At 37.8% G+C, this 21679-nt stretch overlaps 1 protein-coding gene across 9 annotated transcripts in view; it reads left to right on the top strand.

Annotated features, from left to right (window-relative positions):
• LOC130100417 (adhesion G protein-coupled receptor L2-like) overlaps window positions 1–21679 on the top strand; it is a 125678-nt gene that overhangs the window by 77054 nt on the left and 26945 nt on the right. For all 9 annotated transcript variants that reach the window (XM_056265884.1, XM_056265876.1, XM_056265890.1 and 6 more), the window contains 7 exons: window positions 1239–1422; window positions 9049–9171; window positions 10465–10670; window positions 11812–11988; window positions 18206–18415; window positions 19714–19934; window positions 21443–21509. In XM_056265884.1, coding sequence (XP_056121859.1) covers window positions 1239–1422; window positions 9049–9171; window positions 10465–10670; window positions 11812–11988; window positions 18206–18415; window positions 19714–19934; window positions 21443–21509 — 1188 coding nt within the window. The remainder of the gene's footprint in view (window positions 1–1238; window positions 1423–9048; window positions 9172–10464; window positions 10671–11811; window positions 11989–18205; window positions 18416–19713; window positions 19935–21442; window positions 21510–21679) is intronic.

The following is a 21679-nucleotide window of genomic DNA, read 5'->3' as shown; positions in this document are numbered from 1 at the left end:
CACGCCTCCAAACTCACGCTATTGGTTGAGCTGGAGAGAGATTGACGGATCTGAGCGAACCCGTGAACGACATACTAATAGTCAATGAACTGAGTTAAGATAATGTATTTTAACGGATAAAATATCTCACATACTTCACCTTTAAAATTGTAAATAATTTTGTTAAATGATCAATTTTACACTCTTTAAATGTATATTTTCTATATTATATTTACGTTTAGCAACACGTTTAGAAAATGTATATTGAAACTTTTATTTTTTTATTTAAAAGATAATTAGTAATTTTGTTTGTAAAACATTCTTTTGAAATTCTTTTCAAAATCTACACATAAATCAGTTTTGTGCATAAATTGAGGCTTTTAAATACTGACCTGCACCCACGATAAAAACAGAGCTTTGATCATGAAACTAAGCATTAAATATCATCTTACTGAGACATATTATTGGCAGATATTGAGTGGCGACTGATATTTACATGCATTTGATCTAAGTATCTGCTATACTGTTATAAAGATCTCGTTGATCTGCATTACAAGCATCAGAATTTCATTTTGCTTTTCGCCATATAAATATCAGCATCTGCACCAATTTGCACATATTTTCTCCATTTGGGCCTCAATAAAATATTTTTTCCCCCTCTATATTCTAGCTATATCAAATATGATAGAAAACATGAAACTCAATGTGTCTGACTGTGATGTAATGTGCCGGGCGTTAAACCCTGAGGCACTCCAGTGTTGTTAGTCAGCTCGGGATTCTTTAATTGAATTGCACACTAATGATTTGGATGCAAATGAGAACATCCCGAGTCTTCCCTATAATCTGCCGGCCACTTCCAGTCTGATCATGTGTTCACTGTACAGAAAGATGTTTTGTGACAGCATTGCAGTTAGATCCAGTTACAGGGAGGAAGAGATGCTTTATTGATCCCTAACAGGAGATGAATATGACGATCAAGTAGATGATGTGGCAGCGGAGACCGCCGTAATAGAGTTGGATAAGAAAGCTGCAAAAGTGTTTACAGTCCCGGTGATCTCTAATGAAAGCTGGCATAAACACACACACAACACATTAACTGTTGAGCCATGGAGTCAGACAGCAAAGTGTTTCATTTCCCATTACAGTTGTTGCGTGTTTCATTTGCTTCTGCTCTTCCCAGCATATTCTTCTTTTTTTCCCAGGGAAAGTGTTGGAAAGATATCAACTGCCTGTCATTTCCCTTGTTTCCATGGTTACAGGCCATCGTGGACACGGTTGACAACCTCCTGAGGCCAGAAGCTCTTAAATCCTGGAAGGACATGAATTCCACAGAGCAAACGCATGCGGCCACTATGTTACTGGATACCCTGGAGGAAGGAGCCTTTGTCCTCGCAGACAACCTGATCGAGCCCGCCGTCGTCCGAGTGCCCGCCGAGAACATCAGTGAGTGTTTCTGCGTCTCCCTATCACAGCCGACACCGGGTGACTAATAGAGTCGTACCGGCTCATTATGAGAACCAAAGCTGGAGGAAATAGAGGAATGCTTGAACGGGGTAAAGGTCAGTTCAACAACTCCGAGTTCCAAATTATGTTTCTGAACATTCTAAAACCAACTGCCAATTGACACGGTACACGTTTTTGTACGGGAAACTAGTGCTGCCAAAGATATCATATGCCTTTATGCTCGTATACAGGTGAAACTCGAAAAATTAGAATATCGTGCAAAAGTTCATTTATTTCAGTAATTCAACTTAAAAGGTGAAACTAATATATTATATAGACTCATTACATGCAAAGTGAGATATTTCAAGCCTTTATTTGTTTCACCTTTTAAGTTGAATTACTGAAATAAATGAACTTTTGCACCATATTCTAATTTTTCGAGTTTCACCAGTACGAGAATACAGCATGACAGTCTCAAGTTTAAAGAGGATTTATTATTATCAGTGTTTCTGAACTCCTGAAACGCCTCCATTGTAGTCTTGAGTTTCTTCCGGGAACGAACACGTCACAATATTCCTCATTATAATAATTCATACGCAGAATAAAGGGGCGGGACCTGGTTGAGTTAGTTAGTAGTGTGTTAAACTGGCGGTTATGGTAAGGGGCGGGACTTTCCCAAACACACTCGAAGCGAAAACCTTTTGTAAATCGGCATAATAGGCTATTTTTAATGTACTGTGTCAGTGTTTGGATGTAGAGATCAGTCTTGCATTGCAATCTTTCTTTTCTCTCACGGTCTTATTTTATGAACCTTTAAACGTTTAAGTCTTGTGTGGTATAAATGCCAGTCCAGTTGAGTTTAGCTGTTCATCCATCACTTTGAAGCTCTCTACAAAGGCTGTCAAAGGACATTTTTTGTTTTGAACATTCACCAAATTGAAGATAAAAGTGCACATTCAAATGCAAAAGTTGACATATGGCAAACAGATGAAGAAAAACATAAAAAGAAAAAAAAAAGTGTTATTTCAAATCATCCACTCATAGTCGGTGTCCGGGATCGGGTACCAGTGTTCATTCACTGTTCAGCTTTAGCCTAAAGCGCTTTGCTAATGGGTTTATTCATTCAAATGCATCATCAAATGAATCATATACACACACAATGAACTTGCATTAAGTTGCGTGTAGAACGTGAACATCAAGCTGTGAATGAAACGCTCTATTCAGTTGCATTGGCCTTAATCAGGGTTCAGTTAAAGAGTCCCAAGCTTTGGGTTTAAAGCATCGGCATCTGAAAAGTCTATTGTTAAGTATTTAAAAGCCTCAACCAGAACAAATGTCAAGAACAAAACAAATTCCTGTGTGAATTGTTCATTAAATTGTGCCGTGAATGAGCTTTTTCCCCTCACACATTAAACACATAATGACACACTAGCACAAAGATGTGATTGCAAAAGTCTAAACTTCATACATGTTCAAAGGTTTCGGGTCAACAATCATTTTTATTGATTTTTTTAGACTTTTAATCAGTAAAAATGCATGAAATTGATCAAAAGTGACCGTTTTTTATAAGGTTGTATAATATTTTTATTTCTAATAAATGCATTGTGAACTTCCTATTGTAATATTTAATCAAAGAATCCTAATAAGTACATTTTCTGCAATATATTATGATGTCAAGAAACACATAAATGACGTGAATAGCTATATTTGGAAACAATTAATCATTCTAGAATGAGTGGGATAATTTAGTTGGGCAGTGCAAAATAAAAATTATTTAAAAAACTAGAAAATGATTTTATATTCCTGAAAACTCTCATGCATATAGGGCACATTCCCACTTTTTGACCAATTTAGTGTAATATAATTATAATAATGATGATTTTTATTGTGATTATTGTGACAAAACTATTAAATAATATTTTAAAGAAAATATTATAATATTGTAAATGTTGTAATGTATAATAAGAAATTATTAAATTTTGTAGTACAACTGTAAAATTACATTACTAAAATGTATGTATTAATTTAATTTTCATCGTGACTCTGAAGACTGGAGTAATGATGCTGAAAAATCAGCTTTGATCACAGGAATAAATTACACTTTACTAGATATTCACATAGAATACAGTTATTTTAAATTGTAATAATATTTAAAAAATTTTACTGTATTTTTGATCAAATAAATGCAGCCTCGGAAAATAAACAATAAAACCTTACTGACCCCAAACTGTTGAATGGTAGTGCACATTAACATATAACATGTTTGAATATTTGGTTTAATTTTTGGTTGGCAAAAGAGAAAATTAATGTGATGAAAATCTCTTCGGTCAATATTTCGACATAAGTCAATCTAGGACTAAAACTACTTGGTGAAAATGATCACTGGAACTGGCCTGAGAGCTGAGGTTAAAGCTTTTCATTTTATAACTGTACTTTACTTTCAAATAAATGCATGTTTTCCCCTTTGCCATAAATAATAATGTAACGGTGCAGTTATGGGTATATTTGTTATCGCACCCTCTTGTGGCCTGGGTTTAGAAATGTGGCGTTCACTGATCTTCTTCTATAACTGAAATCATGCCTTTGGAAATATCTTCCATAAGAATCGAACTTGTGTTGTTGACAGTAAGTGTGTGTGTGTAGACGGCTGCAGTGCGGCGGGAACAGGCATGTTTAGGGCCAGCTCCTCAGAAGTAAAGAAATATGTATAGAGAGCAGAAACATGATTAATTATTCAGGCATCCAGCATATTAGACCGTATGCAAATCCAACACACTGCAGCAGAGCGACTTCAGTGTGTTCAGCGCTCTGAGCGGCTCCAGATAACTGTGTGTGTGTGTGTGTGTGTGTATCTGTGAATCTGAACACATGTTTAAAGCACACATGTTGTGTTACAGCCGTTATCTGCTTGCTCTGGTATTTTGTTTCTAATGAAGCTCTTGATTCTGTACATGTTTAGATCTAGCAGAGTCTTTTAGATAACGGAAACAAACACTGCTTTTGCTAACACACACACACACATAAACACATCTATCTCTACAGATATCAGATTCCTGGGGTAGAAACCAAGCAATCCGACTCGAGGCTTAAATTAGACGAGCTTTCCCGGCAGGTTGGGTCTGGGCTCAGGGAGTCATTGTGCGGATTGATATTTACAGTCACAGATATGAGAAGGGAATAATGCTGGACTCTGACAGCTGTGCGAGAGTTACTCAGAAGCTCAGGTTGCTCTCGGGCTGGATGTAGAAACTGACCTTTCTCGAGTTTGCCATCCAAGGTCTAGCGTTCTTCACAAGCTATAAACACACGGCTCTCCAGCACACTGTAATCTGGGTTACATAATCAATTATGCACTTGTCATTAGATTTATGTAATGTTTTAAAATACTCACAATCAGAATGCAGGTACTTTTAAATGAGTGAAGCACGCCTGTGGCGACATCTCTACAAAATGATATTTTAGAGTGGCACTAAAAGCATGTTCAGTTTTATCCGAATCTGATAAATGTGAATCTGGGAAAGTTTTATGATGTTGGTTGTTTTGCGTTACGGCAGCAGTTCAGGAACTAAATGTCCGGTGAGTGGAGATCAAGTCATCTTTATTTCTACAGCGCTTTATACAGATTGTTTCTATCAGCTTCACAGAGATGAACAGGGAAGTGAACAGAGTTGAGTTGTGCTGTAAAGATCCTCTGAAAGTTAAATGGCGATGCAAGGTGAATGCTCTATCGTGTTTAATAATAACGTATTACCTGGATATAGTTAAAGGGATAGTTCGCCCAAAAATAACAATTCTGTCATCATATACTCAAACCTGCATGAGTTTCTGTATTCTGCTGAACACAAAAGAAGATATTTAGAAGAATGTGTGTAAGCAAGCAGATCTCGGGCCTCATTCACTACCATAGTAGAATAAACCACCCCAGATATCTTTTCTGTATTTTTATTTTTATTTTTTGGTGAACCATCCCTTTAATCAATATTATTTTATTAATTATTATCTTTTCATCAGCTCCCGAACTCCCTGCAGTTCTTTCATAAATCCCAGTTTTGGAAAGCCTGATTAATGTTTAATGCACTTCATGTTTTTTAATCAAATAGAATGTAACATTTTCATTCTCTTTGTAGTTTTATATATCAGTATGGTCCAAAATAATCCTGTTCAAATCTATGTGATAAACGAGTTACGCCAAAAATAAACTAAAAGGGATCTGGTCTAATACTCTTTTTTTTTTTATATACAGTTTTTTATTTTTATATACAAACGTCTTAGATTGTTCGCCAACAAATTGTTAAATTTGGCAGTGTGTCAGTAAGACATATCAGTCTGTATTTCCAGACCATTTCCTTTTGCCATAAATTGTGATGATAATCGTATGCATGAAGAATCCTCAATGGTTTCCACACACACACATCTGTTTTCACCATCATTGAGTCTGTCTGGGAATATATGAAGACACAGGAAAAAAACTGAGACTAAATCCATAAGAACTGTGGTGACGTCTTCAAGACGCAGTGTGAAGCCCCAGCAGTGTGTGTGATAGTTTATAGACGTGTCTGTTTCTGGCATGTTCTTTCACCAGTGCTGATCATATTACAGAAGCAGGATTCAGGGATGGACACTTGATATTAGAGATGCAACGATATGAACATTTTGGCCGATACCGATAATTATTAATGTTTGAAAGCCGATACCGATAATTATTAATGTTTGAAAGCCGATACCGATAATTATTAATGTTTGAAAGCCGAAACCGATAATTATTAATGTTTGAATGCCGATACCGATAATTATTAATGTTTGAAAGCCGATAACCGATAATTATTAATAATTATTCATGTTTGAAAGCCGATAACCGATAATTATTAATGTTTGAAAGCCGATACCGATAATTATTAATGTTTGAAAGCCGATAACCGATAATTATTAATGTTTGAAAGCCGATAATCGATAATTATTAATGTTTAAAAGCCGATACCGATACCGATAATTATTAATGTTTGAAAGCCGATAACCGATAATTATTAATGTTTAAAAGCCGATACCGATAATTATTAATGTTTGGAAGCCGATAACCGATAATTATTCATGTTTGAAAGCCGATACCGATAATTATTAATGTTTGAAAGCCGATAACCGAGAATTATTAATGTTTGAAAGCCGATACCGATCATTATTAATGTTTGAAAGCCGATAACCGATAATTATTAATGTTTGAAAGCCGATACCGATAATTATTAATGTTTGAAAGCCGATACCGATAATTATTAATGTTTGAAAGCCGATAACCGAGAATTATTAATGTTTGAAAGCCGATACCGATAATTATTAATGTTTGAAAGCCGATAACCGATAATTATTAATGTTTGAAAGCCGATACTGATAATTATTAATGTTTGAAAGCTGATAACCGATAATTATTAATGTTTGAAAGCCGATACTGATAATTATTAATGTTTGAAAGCTGATAACCCATAATTATTAATGTTTGAATGCCGATAACTGATATATTGGCCGATAAATCTAAATCCAATTTTTATATTATCATTTTTGAGAGCCTGATTACAAAAACAAGTCTCACCATTAAAAGCCATGTACCAAACACACTATGATAATGTTCTCATTATATTTTATGTAACCGATATGACAGATATGACAGCACTTTTCAAAGTGATTTCAATCATATTTCAAGCAAGTTAAACCCATCATGTTGAACAGTGCATCTGAAGTGTCTCAGCTGAAGGAAATACATTATTTATCGGCTTTAATATATCGGCTGAATTTTCTTATCGGGCCGATAATGATAACATTAAAAATGATCATATATCGGCCGATACCGGTATGGTGGCCGATATATATCGTGCGTCACTAGTTGATATGTGCAGTGCATGAGGTTCATAACTAGTGGTTATTGAACCAAGTGTGTTTGCAATAAAGTAGAAGAAAATAAAGCCGTTTCTAATCACACACCTGTTCATTGAGAAATCTTCCTATAAAAGCTGAAAGGCCTTCAGTTTAGTTTTACTTTTACATGGAGACTAAATCTGAAGTTGAGTGAAATAGCCTTTCGAACTGCTCAGTTATTTAATCAAAGCCTGCACAGTTTGATGAAGTGACATCCTTGCAGTTGCTATTCTTACTCGTAACAAATCGGACCACGGGGAACCGGAAAAATGGTATCTGAACCTCTCACAAAGTTAAAAACTAAATGTTTAGTTTTTATATTCTAAATAACAAGAATGGTTGTAAAACAGAAGGCATTCTGCTTTCTCCACGTTCATCTGTGTTTAGTGTGTGATGTTGCTGTTTGTGAGAGAAAAAGCTCCAGTTCTTCTCTATATCAGTGTCAGTGTTCCTGAACTCCCTGAAACGCCTCCATTGTAGTCTCGAGTCTCTTCCGGGAACGAACACGTCACAATATTCCTCATTATAATAATTCATACGCAGATTAAAGGGGCGGGGCCTGGTTGAGTTAGTTAGTAGTGTGTTAAACTGGCGGTTATGGAAAGGGGCGGGACATTCCTAAACACACTCGAAGCGCTCGACCAATCACAACACACTGCTCCAGCCGACCAATCAGAGCACAGTGTGCTTTTCAGAAGGAGGGGCTTCATAGAGACAGGAAGTAAACAGAGCGTTACTGACAGACTGGGAAGAGAGGAGCCGCAACAATGGAGGATATGAGGAAAATAATCAACATTCAAGCAGGGAAACCTGTTCTAGTAGAGACCAGAAACAAAATTAAGGGCAAAATAGGTCCTCTTTAAAACAGTTAGAATGATCACATTGTGGTGAAGTGCCGACAGGCATCAGAGTGGAGTCCATAGAGAAAGCAGACTCGTCACATTACCTTGAGTGCATGTAATAGGTTGATATTGTTCTGTTTGTAATATTTCATGAATGCATTCATCACTGGTGAAGTGCTGAGAGCAAATCGGCTTAGCTGCGTCTCAGCTTGTGGCGGCCCTGAACCGTTCAAGCTGAATACATTAGTAATGTGATCTGACTCATATAAGTCAGCTTTGTGCTCTCATCTGTCACTCCCTGGACAGTCCTCTGGGTTACGGCACCTTTAAACCTGGCTCAGTGCTTCTCACCTCAGGCTTGTGTTTGTTGTGGTTTTAAACGAGGTCTGTCAAGTCATAGCTGTCAGATCTATTGCTTTCACATCAAAATGGAAATTAATGTCAGAAATCACAATACTTAAAGTGGCGGCTGACAAAACAACGCCATATTTAAGTTAAAGGTGCCGGTTTTAGCAGTAGGTATTAAATAGTTTTTTTTTTTTTTCTTAAATTCAGGCACAAGTTAAATTACCTTGAGAACCGCATTTATTGTTTATGTGAAAAGATTCTCTGCTTACATTACACCTTTTTTATTCTCTGCCTCTCATTTAAACAGGATATGATGTGGTGCAACAACTCTATTGCTTTCTTCTCAATTCAGTCTCTTTTACGTGCACAATGTCTTGTTTTAATTAAATGACCTCACGTAGACTTCTGACAGAGGAATGTGAGAGAACTTTCCGGGCGGTTTATGCAACTGCAATTTAGTATTTTGTTCAAAAAATCTTAAACGCACATAGGAATCCATTTATATATATCTCTGATTTCTTTCTTCTTTCAGTGTTGGACGTGTATGTGTTGAGCACCGATGGCCAAATCCAGGACTTCAGGTTTCCTCAGTCCAGCAAAAGAGGAGCCACAATTCAACTCTCAGCAAACATGGTCAAGCTGAACAGTAAAAACGGTGAATAAATGCAAGGTTATGCTTGAGGGAAGGATCTCCAGATGCTTACTTAATCAAGTCAATGATTTCTTGAACTGGGGGATGTAATGAAGGCCATACACACTCTGCACAAGTACTCTGCATTGCAAGCTACTGTTATACACACTTTGCATGCATTCAAAAATAATAAATAATGAACATCACATCGGTACTCAAGGATACCTGTGTGTGTCCTTTCAACATGTGTTGGCATTCTGGGTACTGGTAAAATATCTAATAATATCTAAAGTTCTCTTCGATCTGTTGATGTGACTATGGTTGGGAATCATAAGACATTTTCCGATTTCGGTTCCATTAAAATTATTAAACGACTAATAAAATGATAGTGGCAAGAAATACGGTAAACGTTTGAATTTTAGCGATTCCTGATTCTTATCAATTACCATTCCAATAAGGTAAAAACACAACAACCTTAGATATCATTCACATTTATTCAGTCTAATTGCTAAACACTGAATCGTAGCTGAATATCATGAACACAAATCAACAGGCTAAAGAACACTTACACAAGTGTTTGCCTGTGGTCTGAAAATATCATTAAATATCTAATAACTAATATAAATCTCAAGCATTATTAAAGCCAAGTAAACACTCAGTAATTAAAGTAATTACTCAGAAATTAGCAATCCCAACAAATAAACACAACTGAACAAATATACGATTGAAATATACAGTGTTTTAATATTTGTGTACTCAGGTTGAGAAACTAGAAATTAAAACATTTTAAATAACACTGCACTTTATAAATATAATTTACATTATACATATAGTTGCAAAGGCTATTGAGTGAAGAAGAGCGAGTGCATTTCCTCTGTCGTTTGTTGTGTGATTAGTGTTATAATAGAGACGGCCGCAGGAATATCAGTGCTGTCCCTTTAAGAGCCGCACATGTGTAACGGTATCAGTTTAAAATCACTTTTTCTGCGCTCAGGTTTTGGGTGTGTGTGCAGCACAGAAAACAGCGCAGGACTCTTTTGTGCTTGAATGGTTTAAATCACATTAAAATGCACACAGCGCACATTTCTCATCAAAACACCGGTTCTTGGACATTTGGAAACAGTTCTCGATACCCATCCCTAGTTATGACAGTAGTTGACCTGAAAGAGAAAGTTCAAAATAAGAAAGAAAATGTCATAGATATTTTATTAAGAAGGAAAATAAAACCCTAAAGCTATTCGACCCATGTTCTGTTTGTTTGTTTGTCAATCCTGTAATAACATGGTGTCGTCTTCTCTCACGGTGTCTTTCCTCAAGGCATTGCCAAGCTGGTGTTTGTCCTGTATAAGCACTTGGGGCATTTCCTCAGTACGGAGAACGCCACGGTGAGGCTGACGGGCGAGAGCGGAGTCCGAAACCACACGCTGACCGTCAACTCACACATCCTCTCCGCCTCCATCAACAAAGAGTCCAGCCGCGTGTTCGTGTCCGAGCCGCTCGTCTTCACTCTGGAGCATTTGGATGTAAGGATCTTATTTTTGTGTAACACTTTACAATAAGGTGCATTAGTTAACATTAGTTAAATACCTTAGTTAACGTGAACTAAGAATGAACAATACTTCAGCCTTTATTAATCTTAGTTAATATTATATTCAGCATTTACTAATACATTATTAAAATCAAAGGTTGTGTTTGTTAGCATTAGTTAATGCACTGTGAGCTAACATGAACAAACAATGAACAGCTGGATTTACATTAACTAACATTAACAAAGATTCATAAATACTGTATCACATGTATCATTGTTAGGTAACTTAATACATTAACTAATGAACCTTATTGTAAAGCGTTACCATTTTTAGTTTTCCATGTATTGCTTTATTTTGTGTTTGTGTGCATCATGCATAAAAAATAAAGATTTAAAAACCGTTCACATTTCAACTGCTAAATATTTGGTAACTGGAATGTCTCATTGTTGTAATTTAATATATGAGGCGTGTTATTTTGAATAGGCAAGTCATGCCTTAACGTTAAACCTCCTCTTAACTTGACAACCCGCCATTGACAAGATTTTCCATCATTTATTCAATTAAATTAAATTCACATTTATTTGTAAAGCGCTTCTCACAATACAGATGGAAAACTCAAACCTTCTGGCTAATTCTGGCATATTGGCAACAATGTTAATTAATATGCACTGTCCCTGTAATAATAAATAAATAAAACAAATAAATACACATCGTTTCAAAGCAGCTTTACAGAAAATGCACGAGTCCATATTACAATCTAGAGAGATCTGTTATCAGAGGTGTCTAACTTATGCATTTCAGAAATGTACAAATCACACAGTTAGCTAAAAATGTATTAACTTAAACAATGTAATAATTTAAGGCATAAACCATGAGCTCATTGAAGTAATGAATACTTGTTTGTTAACAAATGATTATGACATTTAGAAAAAGTTCGCATTGGTGCGTGTTATCCGATCATGTGGGCTATGAAAATTTGTGAATATGATCAAAAATGTTGGCGCTGACTGGCAACTTAAAAATAAAACACTGGTGGGAAAGAGTTAATTGAGGTCGTTGATCAGGGAATAAAACATTGTGGCTTTGTTATTAAGAGGGTTAAATCTGTTAAAAGACATGTTTCTTCATTCATCAGACCGAGAACTACTTCAACCCAAACTGCTCGTTCTGGAACTACTCGGAGCGGAGCATGATCGGATCCTGGTCAACACAAGGCTGCAAACTCCTGGACACCAACAAGACTCACACCACCTGCTCCTGCAGTCACCTGACGAACTTCGCCATCCTGATGGCCCATCGAGACGCACACGCGGTGAGTGACCAGTGGCTGTCCTGTGCTGGGACGTCCGCTAATCTACATGTGGTTCAGTTATGTACAGTAATTATAAGTCATTTTTTGCTTTCTCCATGCTTTTCATATACAGTCAAATCAAAGTTTATTCAGACACCTTCAACATGTCTCACATTATCACAGTTTATTCGCTATAGTTTAGAAAATGGTGATAAACATGAGCAGAACTCAGTGGATATTTCACAGGTTTTGTCCGTCCTTCTGTTAGACTCTCACACATGAATTATGTTGAATATCTGTCAGCTGTTAAATTTAACTCCACAATTAGATAATACCAGTTTAGCTCAACCAGTGACCAAGCAACGCTTCATGTTGTTCAGTCTGTGTGTAAAAAGAGCATTAGCAATCACAGAAAACACACTGAAGAAAACAGTGTCTAAATAATAATAATGTTTGGTCTCACATTTGTACATATTTTACCGGTAGTCACTGTATGAAGAATTTCTGGGTTTAATATGTCACAGTTTGCTTTATTTTGCTCTCCTCACTTACATAAATCAACCAAAGTGTCCTGCACACACTAGTAAGAAAATATCAAAAATTATATATTTAAAAATATAATTATATATATAAATTATATCTGGTGTCTGGATGATTTTTGGTTTGACTGTAACCATACTGAGTCATGTTGAGCTTTCGTGTCTCTACAACAGAACAAATGAATATAATGGAGCATGTTCTTAATAATAGTATAATTCTTATTCTACTTTGATGAATGAAGCTCTTGTGTCACTAGTATATTTCGGGGAACAATGCAGTTTTGTCAGTATGACATGACAGCCGTAGCAGTTGTCTGATAACACCATGTTATCACAATTTATAACACTGAAAAGAGAGCGTAGCAATGGTTTAAGCTGTAATGAATGTGGAAATGATGGGTGTTGTGGTGCAGCTTAAATATTCACTTATTAAATATAAGCTGTGTAAAAAGTAATTGATTTCAGCCCCCAGAAATGCAAGGAAATCAGCTACCAGTTGTGTTCAACAAATCCAGCTCTGAAATGTCATTTTTCAGTGAATATTAAGTCTTTTTAAAAACGCTTTGCTGCCATTGTTCCATGACACTCTTTAAGTTCTTTGAAATTGCAGGAATGTGTGTGGTAAATATTTTTTTAATGCACAAAGAGTGGATAGATGTATTATATTCCCATTCTGACAGTAAAATATTTTCTTCCTATATTGCGTAGATATTTTTTTCATATTATGTTTTGGGGCATGGGCCAAATACCGTTCTGGGGGTCATTATATCATTATTTCAATTTACAATACACCCTAAATATGGTGAGGTAAAAACAGCCCAATTTGGGTCATTTTGGCAACACAGCTCTGGGTCAAAAGGGAAACTCAATAGTTTGAAATTAAAATCACACAGGAAATTACTGCAGTAAAACACAGGCAACAGTAATAGGCTAATAAAAAGCTGAACATTTATTTATAATGGACAAAAATAAAGACAAGAGTAAAAGCATCATGAAAATGTATGCGAGTAAGAAAAAGTGCAGAAAAGAATACAAAATTAAACTCTGTTATACATCTTATAACGGAATTGCGTTTTTTTAAAGTTTAATAATCAATAATGTTTAAAACCAGATTTGACCAGTTATTTAGTTAATTTTTTCTCCCTCTAACGAACACTAGACGGCCAAACCATCAGGCCGAGTGTCAGCAGGAAATACAGTCTGAAAGCCTTGAAACTTGGGAATAAATGATGCATTACGGTGAATCGACAGGATTTGACCATCTCTGTATAATGGGTCTATAATCAGTCACTTCACTCTCGAGCGTTAGTCCGGCTTGTTCAGTTCCAGCTCATCAGTCACTGTTCGAGTGATTGCGATGCGAGAGAAATCACTTCCAGTTTAGTGTCCTATTAGTTTTCTTCTATTTCCCACATATATCCCTGTCATGATCTCTGTGAACACGGATAGGCGAAGTTACTCGTACTCAAACTCTTGCGCCATTGCTTCAAAAATGCACCTGCCCACAATGCATTGTGTCTTAAATAATACATAAACCAGGGTATCCGCGGGTCCTTAAAAAGTCTTAAAAAGTCTTAAATTAGATTTGAAAAATTGATGGCCTTAAAAAGTCTTAAAAAGTCTTATTTTTACTTATGAAAGGTCTTAAATTTTCGATGGCAATTTGAGTTAGACATATCTAAATGTTTTACAAATTAAAACTATCTAATTAGCGTACTTTTTTATTTATTATTCGTTCTATGTGGATTTGCTCGTTCACGTGACATTTCGCGTCACATTCGCGCCAGCATTACGTCTGTCTCCTGCACGCGAAACAGCAGGAGAGGAGAAGAAAGCTGGTTAATTTCAGTTCAATTGTAAGTTCATTCTTTATGTGCGTAGTGGTGTGCGATGTGTATTGTCTATTATGATATTGTAATCATTGTTTTACTTTAACGTTAACTATGTACGAGGGCGCACTGCGAGCTGACATCGCATTTGTCTCTCATGCTTGCTTTCACTGCGTGATGTGTCAGTGCAGTTATAGGTATGTTCCCTAATAGACGTATAAAGTTTTTGTATTTTATATATCATATGTTGTTATCATACAATATTACATCAGCAAGAGGGCTGTTTTCCCGTGCACAATAATATATATGATATTTTATATAACAGTTAAATTAACATTGTTACATTTTATAAACAATATTGTCAATATTGTTTGTTTTCCCTTTATTTCGCTAACGAGAATTTCAAAATGAAACCGTAGCAGAGTCTCAATGCAAAAGACAGCGATGATTTCTTGACTGAAATCCGCGTTTTGAACGAATCATTTTAACGATTCAATGAACAATCACTTGCAGTTCCTGAATGAATCAGCCGTTTGAACAAATCGTTTGAATGAATGACTCCCTGAGACAGTGACTTGCCGCCACCTACTGGCGGGTTTAGTTTCACATTTAAAGTACCCTGTAATTAAAATGTTACAATTAGAAATCAGTTAATATTTAAATATTGAATTAAGAATTGAAAGAATTGAATATATCATAGCTTTATTTATGCAATTGTAAATGGAGTATAAATATATTAATGCCAGTTCTGATGCTGCTTCTGTGTCTCCTCTGCACTGCAAAGATGGATTTTGATTTAATGATTTAATATAACTGGTAACAGTGGTATTGTATTATTATTCTAATATAATTTAATTTGAATGTTAGAATTTGACATAAAAGGTGATGCATACCTCTAAGTAAAAAAAAAAAAAAAAAAGTCCATATATGGGTGAAAATGCCCCTGGAACTCAATTTAAGGTTGCAAATATTTAAGGTTAAAATTAAAATGTTAATTTCTTTCACTGCTGTGAACTGACCACTGCATAGAATATGAAAAATATGAATATCTTCGTGAGTCAGCTGTCAACAACAGGCCTAAACCAGCCATGGTACCAGTACACAAACACAATCAGTAAAATATCATCTAATTATCATCAACAAAACTTTGAAAATATTGAGACATATTTTTGTCAATATTGCGCACCCCTAATGTAAGGTATTAATTTTGATTTCTTCAGGTCTTAAAAAGGTCTTAAAAAGCCTTAAATTTGACTTTAAAAAGTGTGCAGATACCCTGATAAACACAGTAGATTACTGTTGAAAATGGGCTGCAAGTTAGCAGCAGTTGCTTACTGCGCAAATTATTGCCCAGAATGCTTTGTTTTCTACAGTACATTACTGTTTTAGTGGAAAACAGTGTTACTGTCAGAATTTGGTCGTTTTTACAGCAATTCTTTCCAGTTTACAGTGCTGGAGAAACCAATTAAAAGCTTTGGATGCTGGTCTGATGTGAACCTAAATAACATGCAAGTGAAACAAATAAGGGAGGATATAATCCCTGGCCTCAAGCACATCACCAGTGACCGCTCACCCAGGACAGACTGGGCCCAAACTGGAGGAACCAAAGTTTCATCTGCCGTCTTTCTGGCCAATTACCTTGTGCAAAGTCACCCTTTCACAGGTCAGCAAGCTGGACTGTTTGATTGGCTCACACACGAGAAAGTTGCTTGGATTACCAAGATGTCTCAGCATGATGGGACTCTATGGAAATGGGGTCATTTCATTCCCAATTACTAAACCTGCCGAGGAAAACAGATGTGCTAAGTTAAGTTAGACATGATACTCAGACAGTCCAAGGATATTGTAGTGGGAGAGCCCGCTCCAATCATAACGGAAGGAAATACAATCCAGCATTAGCGGTCCATGGCACAACATCAGCCCTTTTACACCGGGACATTGTTGGTCAGGTACAACCAACCTGGGTAGAATGGGTTTTAGGCGAGGAACAAACAAGCCCACCATCCAGAAGGCAACAGCTGAATGTGCTGAACTTGTGGTGGAGGATGTGCACCATCAAGAAGTGACTGGGATCGCTAAAGCCGTATCTCAAGCCAAGGAAGACTGCTGGATGAGATGGGAGGAATTACCTGGAAAGACCTGTGGTGGAAAATAGGAGGAGTTGTCCTGCAGACGAACAATAAAGGCATTCTTGGAGGCCGCTATGCGAAGCAGTCATTGGCTATGGCTGAAGAGGAGCACCACCACAAGGTCCAACAATTGAGCACTGTAAGAGACCAAAAAGTGGCTTGGGGACGTGCATCAGAACTTGATCGGCCCACTGCTTGTTTCTAGATGGCTTCTCTCAGTGTCAAACTTTGTGTAATGGCAGTCGTGCACTCTTGAGAAACTACTAAAGATAAAGAGGGGCTAGCAAATTGCTGTAGGACACACATCTGAGCCTGTGGTGGGTGTATTAAACTAAACCCAACTAAAGATATGTCTCAATGAAAACCTTTAACCTTTGTGCCCACCACCGTCCTTCGGATGAGACATTAAAGCGAGGTCCTGACTAAAAATCCCATGGCACTTCTCGTAAAGAGTAGGGGTGTAACCCCGGTGTCCTGGCCACATTCCCTCCAATGGCCCTGTCATGGCCTCCTAATAATCCCCATCCACTGAATTGGCTCTATCACTCTCTCTCTGCTCTCCACCTGTAGCTGGTGTGTGGTGAGCGCACTGGCGCCGCCGTCGCATCATCCCAGTGGATGCTCACACTGGTGGTGGTTGAGGAGAGACCCCTGACATGATTGTAAAGCGCTTTGGGTGTACAGTAGTACATATGAAAAGCGCTATATAAATGCCTCGTTCATTCATTCAGAAGATCCCTAGTTTAAATGGAAGGCTGATCCACAGGGATTGTAGTACCTAGGCTACGTTTGCACCAGTGAATTTAGGTTTTAAAACGCATAACTTCTGCTACGGTTACGCCTGGCATCTACACTACTCCGGAGTTTCGACCCTCGAAAATGGAGACTTTTGGAAATGCTGCAGACCCGGTTTTAGTTTGAAAACTCTGGGGTTGCGTTTCAGTGTAGATGGACCAAAACGGAGACTTCTGACAGTGAAGGCGTGGATGTCCTCATTCGCTCTCCCTGATTAGGTATCCTTCCCCAAATTCGTCATCATATGACTATTACGCTACCAAAACACGACAATCGAAATCTCACTAGTGTGGACATAGCCCTAGTCCTATTAACTAATCAAAATATGTATCAATTAAACATTGGTTCAAGATTGTCCTGATTTAAACAGTCATAGTTTAATACGGTGTCATTGAAGATACAGTGGTGTTTTCATGCTAAAATTTAACAGAATTGTTTTTTGTTTGGACGATGTGTGAATAGAACCTGTTGTCAAAGTTAAAATGTCTTAGGCAATATGTATTTAATTAAAAAAAATCTGTATTGATGCTATGTGTGAACGAAGATGAAAGATGGATGATAAGCACTAGGAGATTTTGAAGTCTTATTTAAGATGTCTGCCGTCAAACACTCGCTCTATACCAGACGTGAGCTTCCATTGTAATCAATGTAACTGTCTCCGCTGGAAGTGCCCAGTTTTAATGGACTCTTGTTGCTGATGTGTAAATAGTAGACATGCATAAACAAGATGGAAAGCCTATGCATGAGTGATTAGCAAATGTGGTACATTGACTGGAAAAGCTAATTAAGGGTTTTGTTTTGTTTTTGCTTTTGAAACTGGGCCAGTTTTTCTAGTCTCTACACATTCAAAAACAAAAAGTCAATTCTCACTCATATTCTGACAAGTGAAGCGTTAGAGTTGAGTAGAACGTGGCATAAATGCTAATGCTAATCTTTACGTCTCCAGGGTGAGGGGAGCGTTCACGAGCTCCTGCTGACAGTCATCACACGGATGGGCATCGCCGTCTCGCTTGTCTGCCTCGCCATTAGCATTTTCACCTTCTGCTTCTTCCGAGGCCTTCAGAGCGACCGCAACACCATCCACAAGAACCTGTGCATCAACCTCTTCATTGCAGAGCTTCTCTTTCTTGTGGGCATCCACATGACCGAACCTCCGGTGGGTATCCTTGCTAAATCATAATATCCAAAACGCCAAACACATAAACTGTAACTGTATTGAATTCAATGTTTTTGTAATATATCAGTCTCAACCCTAGTAAGCTGCAATGTTTAATGGCATCATGTGCACGCCCACGAGAGCTAACACAACCCACAGCCACATGATGCGATTGAGTAGAAATGCCTACTGGACACCAACAGAATGGCAACTCGCCAACCTCTAGATAGTGTGAGCACCTTAAAGGAGTAGTTCACTTCAGAGTTAAAATGTCCTGATAATTTACTCACACCCACGTCATCCAAGATGTTCATGTCTTTCTTTCTTCATTCGGTAAAAAATTGAAGGTTTTTGAGGAAAGCACTCCAGGGTGTTTCTCCATATAGTGACTCCAATGGGGACCAACGGGTCGAAGGTCCAGATGTGAGTTTCAGTGCAGCTTCAAAGTCTCGACACGATCCAGCCGAGGAATAAGAGTCTGATCTAGACCAACCAGCGGACATTTCATAACAAATACTCTTTAACCACAAATGCTCGAGTTGCACTAGCTGTGATGCGCCACACATTACGTAATCACGCTGAAAGGTCGTCCTGCAGAAAGAAAGACATGAACATCTTGGATGGCGTGGGGGAGAGTAAATTATCAGGAAATTTTCATTCTGAAGTGAACTGCTCCTTTAACATTCACTTCTCATGAGGTGCAGTGTTTGGCCAAGTAATTTGATCTCTGAAGGAGTTTTAACAATGCTACTGTCCAGGGCTTGACATCAACTAGTTTGCTCATTGTTCCTTGTGGTTTTCCAAAGTTACGAGGCACTCAGCATTTTCACTGGCCACAGTTTTGAGATCGATACCATGGGGAAAACTGCCAAATATATATTTTTAATATTATCTCATATTTAATTTTGCGGCCGGTATATTAGGCTGCTGTCACTTTAAGACCTGACGCACGGATCCATTATACTGTGCCGAAGTGTGTTGTAGGAGTGACTGCGTTACACGCCGCTGCTGAAACACACACGCGTTTGGTACAATGGCGGGTGTTAAAGTCAAGCTACTGACTATGAATAGAGTTTCAAAATGGGTTAGGATACTCACTTAGTAAGTTTTATTCACACACTACATAACAGCTGGGAAGAAAACGTTTTTGATACAAAAAAAAAATGAGAGCTGTTAAAGATGTTCAGTGAGATGTTATGACCGCAGTTTCCAAACCAGTAGTTTTGACATTTATGGGTGAATAAAGATCTTCTATAAACGGCGTTGAAGACTAAACTGCTGTATGTCTCTCTGTGCAGATGATTTGCTCTGTGATTGCTGGAGTTCTGCATTTCTTCTTTCTCGCTGTGTTTTCCTGGATGTGTCTGGAGGGCGTTCAGTTGTTCCTCATGCTTGTGGAGGTCTTTGAGAGCGAGTTCTCTCGACGGAAGTACTACTACGCATCCGGCTACCTGTTCCCCTGTGTGGTGGTCGGCATCTCCGCAGCCATCGACTACAAGAGCTATGGGACGAGGAAAGTGTGAGTAATGGTCTTTGTTGATATCAAAATATTGCTTTGAGTCTCGCCGTTTAAATGCAGATTAGGGCTGTCACTTTACGGTCGGAAATCGAGTGCACAATCGATCGGACTGACCAACACAAGTTTAGAAAACGAAAATAGGGAACCGATTTTAACGGCTTTTTTTTTTACCAAAAATGTGTTTTATGTGGACAGATCGATACAGTGCACAGAACATGTAGGATGTTGGAAAATAACAATGTCTTTTCTGTCAACCAAATGCATTTTAATATTCGCAATTACTTCAATGCAAGTGAACAAGCGCGCCGTTATTTGTTGCGTAGTGACGTGTGTTCAAGTAAGCCAGATATGAGCAGATTCTGCACTATACGCTGTATTTAAAGCAACACTAAGTAAGATTTGTTACCTTAAAATAATTTCCAAAATCGTTTCAGTGGTTCATTAAGTCGTAACAGGGTGAAAGGCTCTTCTGCCTCCGCTTTGCGGTCCTGTATCTGCTATAACCACGCTATGTAAGATTGCCAGATCGGGTCACGTTTCTGTAGTTCTAATGAGACTTAAGAAAACTACAAATTTGACTTGCTTTACGGCAAGCGTTACAATAGTCATTATTTTGTTTTTCTTCGTTTCTGATGTCGCAACAATACATCATAATTTCATGAAATCATGCAACATACTCTACCTTGTCTGTGGACATCGTTCATTCCAAAGCCGGCGCTGGATAAACAGCGAGCGAGCGTGCGACAGTAGGAGGCGCTAGGCTAAATTATTTACCACAGCGGTAATGGACAATTCCACTTCCAACCTGTAGGGCGACCGCAGAGGAAAAGTTACTTGGTGTTGCTTTAATATATCATGATGACTCACGAGTATTTGCGCTAAATCCGCGCAGATTTGTCTTACACGAACTTCCCCAGCAAAGTGAGTAAACATAGAAACACGCCAGATTGGCTCGTGATTTGACAGCGTTTCCCGCCAAAGTTCATTTGTACCCGCATTTGGCGAGTCGAGGGTGTTAATCTCAATCCCTGAATGTTGCGCTCCTGTTTGTCATTGTGCTGAAACTTCACGCCAATAAATCATCAGGAATATTGCTGACTTGTGCGTCTCAAGCGCCCTCTTTACGCTTGTCCTAATGCCTGTTAGGTGTCCGTGGATTTGCCTGTATTTGGTGTTGAAAATGGAAACGTCTTTAGACATGGAAAATCAATGAGATTCAAAGAACTCAAAAATCGAACAAAAGTGACAGCCCTAATGCAGATACAGACCTGCATGTGTCTATTATGGCATTCATATCAATAAAAACAATTACTCCAAAACCTGTATTGGGAGGGTCAGATTAGTTAGACAGTAAACAATGTTTACTGTTGGTGTGCCTCCAGGAACAGGGTTGGCAAACACTGTTTCGGGATTTAATTCCGTCCAATGGAAGTGGTTGTCTCTCTCGAAACTTGATGGTTGTAGTGATTGCTTCTGTGGTGGTTAATTATCTTGTTCCCTCTTTCCAGCTGTTGGCTGAGGGTTGATAATCATTTCATTTGGAGTTTCATCGGCCCTGTTACCTTCATCATTATGGTAAGTTTTGCACATTTAACATGACTACCTTTATTTAGCTGTTGAGAACTTCCACCAGAAAGCCTACAGAAACATTGAAATTACTTTAGTGATGATGTACTTCCTTTTGGCCAGCAATGAGAGAGATTAGTGTGGGTTTTTTTTGCATTATGTTATGCAATATTTGATAA

This window comes from Rhinichthys klamathensis, unplaced genomic scaffold (genome assembly GCF_029890125.1).
Source record: "Rhinichthys klamathensis goyatoka isolate OS25496 unplaced genomic scaffold, OSU_Roscu_1.1 h1tg000011l_1, whole genome shotgun sequence".
Lineage (NCBI taxonomy): Eukaryota > Metazoa > Chordata > Actinopteri > Cypriniformes > Leuciscidae > Rhinichthys > Rhinichthys klamathensis.
This window is presented reverse-complemented; position numbering and strand designations above follow the sequence as displayed.